The sequence below is a fragment of the Amphimedon queenslandica genome, unplaced genomic scaffold (genome assembly GCF_000090795.2).
Source record: "Amphimedon queenslandica unplaced genomic scaffold, v1.1 AMPQUscaffold_13306, whole genome shotgun sequence".
In the NCBI taxonomy this organism is placed as follows: Eukaryota; Metazoa; Porifera; class Demospongiae; order Haplosclerida; family Niphatidae; genus Amphimedon; species Amphimedon queenslandica.
In genome coordinates this window covers 121-11,341 of record NW_003546458.1, presented here as the reverse complement: position 1 = coordinate 11,341, position 11,221 = coordinate 121, and the positions used below count along the sequence as shown (strand labels likewise).

Genomic DNA, 11,221 nt, shown 5'->3' with positions numbered 1-11,221 from the left:
GAAGATCCTCTGGAAGCCACACCCACTGATTGGGAGTTGCCGCCAGTTTGGAGTCAAGTGTTTCGTGTTAGAGTAGCGAAACCACACCCACCACAGCAACTGGAGTGGACAGAAAATGGTATTAAATATATTTTATAGTTATATATTTTAATTTTTAACCTTTTCTCCGTTAGAAGTTGAAATGACGTCAGTTCCTCTTTCCCCTTCTCCTGTATCCCCCCAGACCACGGCCAGCACTAGAAGCACCTCCCCCCTACTAATGGAGGATCCTTTCTCTTGGAATGATACTAAACCACACCCACTTAAGAAGAGTAACTCGAGAAGGTAATGGAATTGTTTGCCCACACCCACTTATTTACTTTGTAGATATTTAATGGAAAAGTTTCATTCACCAGTTCAAGCTAAGTAGCACTCTAATATCTATGGTAGCACCCACAAATGACACCAATTTATAAACAACTATTAAAAAAATTTTATATTGTTCAGTGTACACTAGTAAAATGATTATATATGTCTACCAGGCCTTATCTTGACAAGGGGACTCTATTGGTATCACTAGTGTGAATCAAAACCTTGTCTAAAAGCAAAGCAAAAATGCTGTTTTGTTCCGCTACTTTTGTTTTTTGGTCTTTTAACTGGAGTACTGTAGCCAAATAGAACTGAATTCCCAATTCCATGCCCATTACATTAAATTTATTATCTGAACTCATCACTACTCTGATCTCTGCTTCTTGTGTAAAAGCTGTAACAGGTACGACAGTGCACTGTTTGTATAAGCAGTATTTTGAATATTACAATTAAATCATGAAAAACCATGCACAATGATTATAACAGCATTTCATTGATCTAGTTTATTTTTGCCCTATTAGGTACATAAAGTTTTGCAAATTTTCGAAAAATAAAATAGAACAAATTATTGGACCATAAAACATAATGTAAAAATAATCAATGGTACAGTGGTATACGAATTATGGCCCTAGTGCAAGGTCAGAAAGTTTATACTAGTTCAATGGGATCACATGAGCCATTTTATTAAGTAATTGATATGCACTGAAATGGCTGTTAAAATATATATTTTACTGGATGGATGAAATTGTGCACCTTACAATATAAACATACCTTTAATTAAGCAAAAGAAAAAAATCGCCAAAATAGGAAAAGTTCATTATACAAAGAATATCATTTAACATAAATTTCATATTCTCCAACAGGAACATCTTCATCGTGAGTTCCTTCATCACAGCATATCCTCATCTCAATATTATCAGTAGTAGAGTGAGTAAAAGATCTATAGAACCAAGGAATAAGAGTATGTTGACAACAATTAATCTCAACACTACCACAACCTTCACCATCCCATAATGGATCAGAATAAAATTGAGAATGCAATGGAAATGTAGGACCTTCATAACCTGCTTCACAGTAATAGTCCCGACCAACAAATGATGGAGCAGGTCTTACACCAGTAGTACCACAAGGACAATGATTAGCAGATCCATTGCCAGTAGCACCACTAATAAATGTCCAGATATGTTTCCTTGGACTACCATAAGTTAGACTAATACCATCAATGTATGCTGAGTTTATACCAGTAGTACCCCTGCACTTTGACGTCTAATAACTCCATCTGGGAATCCAGCTTGATATCCAATCACTTTACCACATACTTGAGAGTATTGTATATCTTTTGATGGAAATGTTATGCCAACACAGCCACCTTTACGAGCTGGTCTACCACAAGCACGAACTCCATCTTCTAAATATGTTCTGAACTGAGTAGGACATTTCTCATTAGGATCAGTCATATTCAGACTAGCTATTCTTCTCCAGCCTCCTCTTTCACCACACAGAGTCTCCATGTGACAGTATACACGTCGAGTGTCACCATTAACATCAGCTAGATTATAATAACCCGAGGAGCTGTTAGGCCACTTACTGAGGATAGCATCACATGAGGAGAGGAGAGGAGAGTAAAGTACTACTTCATCATCTATAGTTGCATTAGCACGTGTTGCTAACAATTGAGATAACTTCATTACACCAGATGAGAGGGCAGATACTTCTGATTGAAGTGACTCTATTTTGCGATTCAATAGATTCCTTTCTTCTTTATCACATGACTTATCCTTATAATCTTTTGCCAGTTCCTTTACTAATGCTAATTGAAGAAGACCAGTTAGTCCTTCACTAGTAGCACCATCTGATGAACAGGATGATCCTTTAAGCTGATCACTGATATTAGTCAGTGAATTCTCAATGAAAGACAAAGTAGCAGGATTAACACAAGTACCATCAAGTGCAGCAGATAATGAATAAGAGGTCATACAAAGAACCAATAGAATAGAATACATCTTCAACTGAATGGACTGGAGTGAGCATCCCAAAGCAGGTTCTTTTATATTCTTAATAGTTGTTTATGAATTGGTGGGTTGAATTAGATGAATGTTTGATGTGTCCAGCCTACTGTCTGCCTCTTTCTCCTCATCTCCTCCTCTAGTCATTGATAGAACACAGCCTAATACACCCTATTGTTACTTGATTTCTCTTTAGCATTGAGCCTTTATCATAGAACCATTCATATAGCTAAGTTGGTAATAATTCTATGATAAGGTTCAAAAGAAATCAAGTAAAAACAAGAGGGTGTATTAGGCTGTGTTCTATCAATGACTAGAGGAGGAGATGAAGAGAAAGAGCAGAAGGCAGGCCTTTAACATTCATCCCATTCAAGTTAAGTAGCACCCACCAATTGTCATCAATTTATAAACAACACCAAGTGATTTTGATTATTGTTCAGTGTATACTAACAAAATGATCATGTGTACCAGGCCTTATCTTGACAAGGGGACTACTAGCATTGCTTAAAACCTTGCCTAAAAGAAAAGCAAAAATACTGTTTTGTTTGGCTTTTTTAAATAATTTTTATCATCAAGTTCAGCATGGTCTCTGGTTAATGCTGCAAAACTAATTGGAATGAACGTTCAATTAAAAAAAAATTCTTGGTCTTTAAACTGCAGTATTGTAGCCAAATAGAATTAAATTACTGACCTTCCCATTTCCATGCCCATAACATTAAATTTATTATCTGAACTCATCACTACTCTGATCTCTGCTTCTTGTGTAAAAGCTGTAACAGGTAGGACAGTGCACTGTTTGTAAAAGCAGTATTTTGAATATTACAATTAAATCATGAAAAACCATGCATGATGATTATAACAACATTTCAATGATCTAGTTTATTTTTGTCCTGTTAGATACATAAAGTTTTGCAAATTTTCAACAAATAAAATTAGAACAAATCATTGGGCCATAAAACATTATTTAAAGCTAACAGTGGTACAGTGGTATACAGTATCATGGCCCCATGCAGTGCAAGGTCAGCAAGTTTATACTAGTTCAATGGGATCACATGAGCCAGTTTTTTATACCAATAAAATAGTCCTTACATACACTGATGACTTTATGATAAAGTAATTGATTGCATTATAATAGCTGTATTTACTGGATGAAATCGTGCACCTTGACATATTTTTAATTATATTTTTATTCAGCAAAAAATAAGCAAAAGAAAAAATTGTCAATTCATTATGCAAAAAAATCACTTAACATAAATTTCATATTCTCCAACAGGAACATCTTCATCGTGAGTCCCTTCATCACAGCATATCCTCATCTCAATATTATCAGTAGTAGAGTGAGTAAAAGATCTATAGAACCAAGGAATAAGAGTACGCTGACAACAAGTGGTCTCACTACTACCACAACCTTTACCATCCCATAATGGATCAGATGTATATGTAACAGAAAAAGAAGGAGAGTAATATTCTTCATAACCTGATTCACAGTAATAGTTTATGCCAATAAATGATGGAATACTTTCACCAGTATTACCACAAGGACAACGGTTATAAGATCCTCTGCCAGTACTACCACAAATAAATGTCCAGATATGTTTTCTAGGGTTACCATATGTTAGACTAATACCATCAATGTATGCCGAGTTTATGGTTCTATCAGATATTTTTCTCAAGGCTCCATCTGGAAATCCTTTTTGATATCCAATCACTTTACCACAAACTTGAGAGTATCCTATATCATCTGATGAAAATGTTATACTAGCACAGCCATAACTATTAGCTGGTCTACCACAAGCACGAGCTCCATTTTCTGAATAAGTTCCAAACGAAGTAGGACATTTCTCATTAGGATCAGTCATATTCAGACTAGCTATTCTTCTCCAGCTTCCTCCTTTACCACACAGAGTCTCCATGTGACAGTATACATGATGAGTATGTCCATTAACATCAGTTATATTATAATAACCTGAAGGACTGTTAGGCCACTTACTGAGGATAGCATCACATGAGGAGAGGAGAGGAGTCTCTTCACAATTTTCAGTCACATTAACATGTTCCTGCAGCAGTTGATATATCTTCTTAAGATCAGATGAGAGAGAAGACACTTGTGTTTGTAGTGAAGCTAATTGAGGCTCAATAGCATTCAGCCTGGCATCAGTTGCAGCAGTGGAGGTGTTCAATATTAGTTCCATGCATTTCAAAAGAGCTAATGTTTCATTGTTATTATTGTTCCCATTACATGACTTTTCTTTGCAGGATCCTACCATTTCCTTTAGCAGTGAGAGTTGAAAGATACTATTAAGACTCTCACTAACTCCATCTTTAAGCTGATCACTGATATTAGTCAGTGAATTCTCAATGAAAGACAAAGTAGTAGGATTAACACAAGTACCATCAAGTGCAGCAGATAATGAGGCAATACAAAGAACCAGTAGAATAGAATACATCTTCAACTGAATGGTTGTTTGTGATAGAAACACTCGACTACTTTTATAGCCACTAGTCGTTTAACATTAATAACTACAATAACCATACAACAAGTAAAATCATACGATACTATCTTCTCGAACCATTTCACCACTTCAAACCTATTACCATAATTACTACTAATGTTACAACAAACCTCAAATCTTGATAGAGCTCATACAATGACATGTTCTAAGTGGTAAACAACTCCAAAAACAAATTTTAACATCAATTAAGTTTGTATAATATCACGAATGCATTGTAGTTCTTTCCACTTTATAAAATATATAATTATTTTTGGAAGAATATAACTAAAATTTTTGAAACATTACAAACATACTTGAGTTTAAATTTTGTATAGTACAAATAAAATTTTGATGTGCCTTTATGCAGCTACTGCACTTTATGATCGTGCTCACTCAGCCTACACTGATTGATATAATTAATATTGACTATACTACACTTGCACACAAACTGCTGCATGCAATCAATAATGAATCCCTCCTCTTGCAAGCACCTATATGATTATTAGATCATAGTGGTCTTTATTTTTTTATTTAACAAAAGACAAAAACAATAGCAGAAAGACAACACACTTAACTACATAGTCCTCGCCTACACTAATTGCTGGTGAGGCCAAAAAGAAACAACTTATCAAAATAGGAAACAGTTGATTGCAAATATCACTTAATATAAATTTCATATTCTCCAACAGGAACATCTTCATCACTTGTTCCTTCATCACAGCATATCCTCATCTCAATATTATCAGTAGTAGAGTGAGTAAAAGATCTATAGAACCAAGGAATAAGAGTACGCTGACAACAATTGGTCTCACTGCTACCACAACCTTTACCATCCCATAATGGATCAGATGTATATATTTTAGGATCCCAAGGTGTCAGTGATCCTTCATATCCTGCTTCACAGTAATAGTGTGAACCAACAAATGATGGGGCAGACCAAGACTCCTGGGCAGACTGAGGCTTAGGAGTACCACAAGGACAACGACTATAAGATCCATTGCCAGTAGCACCACTCATAAGTGTCCAGATATGTTTCCTTGGACTACCATAAGTTAGACTAATACCATCAGTGTATGGTGAGTTTATATTACCTCCAGTTTGATGTCTATAAGATCCATCAGTGAATTTAAATTGATATCCAATCACTTTACCACATACTTGTGAATACTTTATATCTCTTGATGGAAATGTTATACCAACATAGCTACCACTATTAGTGACTGGTCTACCACAAGCACGAACACCATCTTGTGAATAAAATCTAAACTGAGTAGGACATTTCTCATTAGGATCAGTCATATTCAGACTAGCTATTCTTCTCCAGCCCCCTCCTTTACCACACAGAGTCTCCATGTGACAATATACATCATGAGTATGTCCATTAACATCAGTTATATTATAATAACCTGAAGGACTGTTAGGCCACTTACTGAGGATAGCATCACATGAGGAGAGGAGAGGAGTCTCTTCACAATTTTCAGTCACATTAACATGTTCCTCCAGCAGTTGATATATCTTCTTAAGATCAGATGAGAGAGAAGACACTTGTGTTTGTAGTGAAGCTAATTGAGGCTCAATAGCATTCAGTCTGGCATCAGTTGCAGCAGTGGAGGTGTTCATTATTAGTTCCATGCGTTTCAAAAGAGCTAATGTTTCATTGTTATTATTGTTCCATTACATGACTTTTCTTTGCAGGATCCTACCATTTCCTTTAGCAATGAGAGTTGAAAGATACTATTAAGACTCTCACTAACTCCATCTTTAAGCTGATCACTGATATTAGTCAGTGAATTCTCAATGAAAGACAAAGTAGTAGGATTAACACAAGTACCATCAAGTGCAGCAGATAATGAATAAGAGGTTATACAAAGAACCAGTAGAATAGAATAATAGCAATACATCTTCAAGTGATCGAGTGACTATTGAATGAAGACAACCTTACATTGTAAAACCATTTATAATGTAGGCAACATCTACAAACCTAACCTTTCCTTTATAAACAATTCCTCCTTCAACTATATCTTCCAATAAAGGGGTCAAGCTGACTATACAAACAAGACACCTCAAGTTATATAAAAGTCTTCTCTCATTGAGCAGGTCACTGACACTGATAAGGAACAATGCAGTGTAGCAAAGTACACTCATTTCCTGCTTTCACAAAAGTAATTGATAAAGTTAGTATGTCAATTAGAAACACAAAACTAAAATTACTTATGCCTATAGCACCAAAATTAATTATAACTTGACTAAAAATGTGCCAAACAAATCAACAAGTTTTAACTACTATACATGTATGTAGTAAAATTGATTATTGATTTACCAATCTTCACTTCACATAAATTTCATATTCTTTAATGAGAACATCTTCATTATTTGTTCCTTCATCACAGCATAACCTCATCTCAATATTATCAGTAGTAGAGTGAGTAAAAGATCTATAGAACCAAGGAATAAGAGTACGTTGACAGCAAGTCGTTTCAATGCTACCACAATCTTTGCCATCCCATAATGGATCAGAAGTATATAATGTGTTAAAGGATGCTTGTGTGTTGTGACATCCAGCTTCACAATAATAGTGAGAACCAACAAACAAAGGAACTGGATAAGGTGTATGACTACCACAAGGACATTGATTTTGATTAATATCTGTATATCCACTAATCAATGACCAGATATGTTTTCTTGGGTTACCATGTGTTAAACTAATACCATCAATGTATGCTGAGTTTATATCTCTGTTAGCATGATAGGCAGCAGCTCCATTTGGTTTTCCATCCTGATATCCAATCACTTTACCACATACTTCTGAATACTTTATATCTCTTGATGGAAATGTTATACCATCACAGCTACCACTATTAGTCACTGGTCTACCACAAGCACGAACTCCATTTTGTGAATAAGTTCTAAACTGAGTAGGACATTTCTCATTAGGATCAGTCATATTCAGACTAGCTATTCTTCTCCAGCCTCCTCCTTTACCACACAGAGTCTCCATGTGACAGTATACATGATGACTATGTCCATTAACATCAGCTAGATTATAATAACCTGAAGGACTGTTAGGCCACTTACTGAGGATAGCATCACATGAGGAGAGGAGAGGAGATGAAGGAGCCTCTTCTTCATCATCTAAAGTCACATTAACATGTTTTGCTAACAATCGAGACAACTTGTTAAGATCAGATGAGAGAGAAGACACTTGTGATTGCAGTGAAGTTAATTGAGGCTCAATAGCATTCAGTCTGGCATCAGTTGCAGCAGTAGAAGCATCTATTTTCAGCATCTTAGTGTCAAGATTTGTAGTAGAGGTGTTCAATATTAGCTCCATACGTTTCAAAAGAGCTAATCCTTCTTCATTGCTATTACATGACTTTTCTTTGCAGGATCCTACCATTTCCTTTAGGAGTGAGAGTTGAAAGATACTAGTGACACTATGAAGATTGTCACTAGCTCCATCTTTAAGCTGATCACTGATATCAGTTAGTGAATTCTCAATGAAAGACAAAGTAGTAGGATTAACACAAGTACCATCAAGTGTACTACTGGCAGATAATGAATAAGAGGTCAGACAAAGAACCAGTAGAATAGAATACATCTTCATTCCTCACTGTAATGAAACTGTGAGACGAAACACTCATACAGACTTATTTATGGTCACTGCATCTCTTTGTCTCATAATTACCACAATTAATGGATTGTGCAGACAGTATGACAAGACATGTTAGCCCCTTATAGCCTCAACATTCTAAACCACATTAATGAAGAGAGGTTGTTATTATCACTATACTGGTTATAGCAACCAATATAGTAATAGTCCTCTCTCATTGAGCTGAGTGATAGAGAACAATGCACCATTCACATAGCAGACAATAATAATGCATATGCCTTTACCAAGTCATAACAACTCAAACAGCCTGTATGTACTATTATTGTAGCATACATGTAATTCTAATCATAATAAAATTAAAATAGCAAATTAATTGTGTCCTACAAAATGTTCCAATAGTAATTGGTACACTTTAAATTCGTCACTTAACATAAATTTCATATTGTCCGAAAGGAACATCTTCATCATTTGTGCTTTGGTCACAGCATAACCTCATCTCAATATTATCAGTAGTAGAATAACCAAAAGATCTATAGAACCAAGGAATAAGAGTACGTTCACAACAAGCAGTTTCAGTACTACCACAACCTTTACCATCCCATAATGGATCAGAACAATATAATGTAGTATAGGATGCACGTGCAGTGTGACAGCCAGATTCACAATAATAGTGAGAACCAACAAATGATGGAACAAATTTAGGGTCTGAACTGCCACAAGGACAACGAGTCTTCTGACTGGACTGTCCACTAACTAGTGTCCAGATATGTTTCCTTGGGTTATCATGTGTTAGACTAATACCATCAATGTATGATGAGTTAATATCCTTGCTAGAGAGAAATCCAAATGATCCATCTGTTGTTCCATGTTGATATCCAATCACTTTACCACATACTTGTGAATACTTTATATCTCTTGATGGAAATGTTTTACCAACACAGCTACCACTATTAGTCACTGGCCTACTACAAACACGGACTCCATTTCCTGAATAAGTTCTAAACTGAGAAGGACATTTCTCATTAGGATCAGTCATATTCAGACTAGCTATTCTTCTCCAGCCTCCTCCTTTACCACACAGAGTCTCCATGTGACAGTATACATGACGACTATGTCCATTAACATCAGCTAGATTATAATAACCTGAAGGACTGTTAGGCCACTTACTGAGGATAGCATCACATGAGGAGAGGAGAGGAGATGAAGGAGCCTCTTCTTCATCATCTAAAGTCACATTAACATGTTTTGCTAACAATCGAGACAACTTGTTAAGATCAGATGAGAGAGAAGACACTTGTGATTGCAGTGAAGCTAATTGAGGTTCTATTTTGTTAGCAATAGATGCATTGATGCGATTCAATAGATTCCTTTCTTCTTTATCACATGACTTATCCTTATAATCTTTTGCTAGTTCCTTTACTAATGCTAATTGAAGGAGACCAGTTAGTCCTTCAGTAGTAGCGCCATCTGATGAACAGGATGATCCTTTAAGCTGATCACTGATATTAGTCAGTGAATTCTCAATGAAAGACAAAGTAGTAGGATTAACACAAGTACCATCAAGTGTATTACTGGCAGATGATGAATAAGAGGTAATACAAAGAACCAGTAGAATAGAATACATCTTCAGCTGAATGGTTGTTTGTGATGAAAACGCTCAACTACTTTTATAGCCATTAGTCGTTTAACATTAATAACTACAATAATCATACGACAAGAAAATCATACGATACTATCTTCTCGAACCATTTTACCACTTCAAACCTATTACCATAATTACTACTAATGTTACGACAAACCTTAAATCTTGATAGAGCTCATACAATGACATGTTATAAGTGGTAAACAACTCCAAAAAAACAAATTTTAATATCAATAAAGTCTGTATGATATCAGTGAATGTACTGTATAGTTCCTTCCGATACTTAGTTGTTGAAAATTTTCAAAACATATCTGGAGTTTAAAATATTTTGCAATACAAATAAAATTTTTTCGATGGGCCTATATGCAGCTACAAAATTTATCCTTTATGCTCATACTCTTTCAATCTCTACACTTTACACTAATTAATCTAATTAATATTTACTATACTATACACACACACACACACACACTGTTGCATGCAGTAAATAAAGAGTCCCTCCTTCCTCCTTTAGTCTTCTTTAATATAATCTTAGTTTTAGCAATTTAGCATGGCATTTTGTGCAAGCACTTATACACTTATATGATAGTATAGTAATTAAGATGGTGTTGCTTATAATAAGCAATGCAAATGTGCAAATATGTACATTGCATGTGATGATATTAGTTAAGTAATGTGATGTTGAAAGTTATACAGTAATGCAACTAGATTGAGCACACTAGCTATTATTATTAGATTGTTTATTTTCTTCTATTTCTATTTAACAAAAGCAAAAACAATAGCTGAAAAAAGAAAAATTTATCAAAATAGGAAACAGTTGCTTGCAAATATCACTTAACATAAATTTCATATTCTCCAACAGGAACATCTTCATCGTGAGTTCCTTCATCACAGCATAACCTCATCTCAATATTATCAGTAGTAGAGTTAGTAAAAGACCTATAGAACCAAGGAATAAGAGTACGCTGACAACAATTGGTCTCACTACTACCACAACCTTTACCATCCCATAATGGATCAGAATAAAATTGAGAATGCAATGGAAATGTAGGACCTTCATAACCTGATTCACAGTAATATCTTGAGCCAACAAATGATGGCGCAGACCGAACATCAGTAGTAC

At 35.3% G+C, this 11,221-nt stretch overlaps 2 protein-coding genes and 1 long non-coding RNA gene across 5 annotated transcripts; 1 reads left to right on the top strand and 2 right to left on the bottom strand.

The window, feature by feature from the left end:
• Window positions 1-7: 7 nt before the first annotated feature.
• Window positions 8-391, top strand: LOC109583418 (uncharacterized). The gene is made up of 3 exons (XR_002185522.1): window positions 8-118; window positions 174-324; window positions 367-391. It is a non-coding gene; the product is annotated as an uncharacterized LOC109583418 (long non-coding RNA).
• A 711-nt stretch (window positions 392-1,102) lies between these two features.
• LOC109583426 (uncharacterized) lies at window positions 1,103-4,895 on the bottom strand. 2 transcript variants are annotated; one of them, XM_019998769.1, is made up of 2 exons: window positions 4,675-4,895; window positions 1,103-2,218 (listed from the first exon to the last, which is right to left on the bottom strand). In XM_019998769.1, the coding sequence occupies exons 1-2, from the start codon at window positions 4,799-4,801 to the stop codon at window positions 1,584-1,586; spliced, it is 762 nt and encodes a 253-aa protein (XP_019854328.1). In that variant the 5' UTR covers window positions 4,802-4,895; the 3' UTR covers window positions 1,103-1,583. The 2 variants fall into 2 exon arrangements, with proteins under 2 accessions (XP_019854328.1, XP_019854329.1); XM_019998770.1 differs by having other exon boundaries at window positions 1,103-2,290; window positions 4,747-4,895.
• Window positions 4,896-5,237: 342 nt separating this feature from the next.
• Window positions 5,238-10,702, bottom strand: LOC109583425 (uncharacterized). 2 transcript variants are annotated; one of them, XM_019998768.1, is made up of 2 exons: window positions 9,639-10,702; window positions 5,238-6,291 (listed from the first exon to the last, which is right to left on the bottom strand). In XM_019998768.1, exons 1-2 carry the CDS (start codon window positions 10,078-10,080, stop codon window positions 5,504-5,506), a joined length of 1,230 nt encoding a protein of 409 aa, XP_019854327.1. In that variant the 5' UTR covers window positions 10,081-10,702; the 3' UTR covers window positions 5,238-5,503. The 2 variants fall into 2 exon arrangements, with proteins under 2 accessions (XP_019854327.1, XP_019854326.1); XM_019998767.1 differs by lacking the exon at window positions 5,238-6,291 and adding an exon at window positions 7,031-8,123 and having other exon boundaries at window positions 9,784-10,702.
• Window positions 10,703-11,221: the final 519 nt, after the last annotated feature.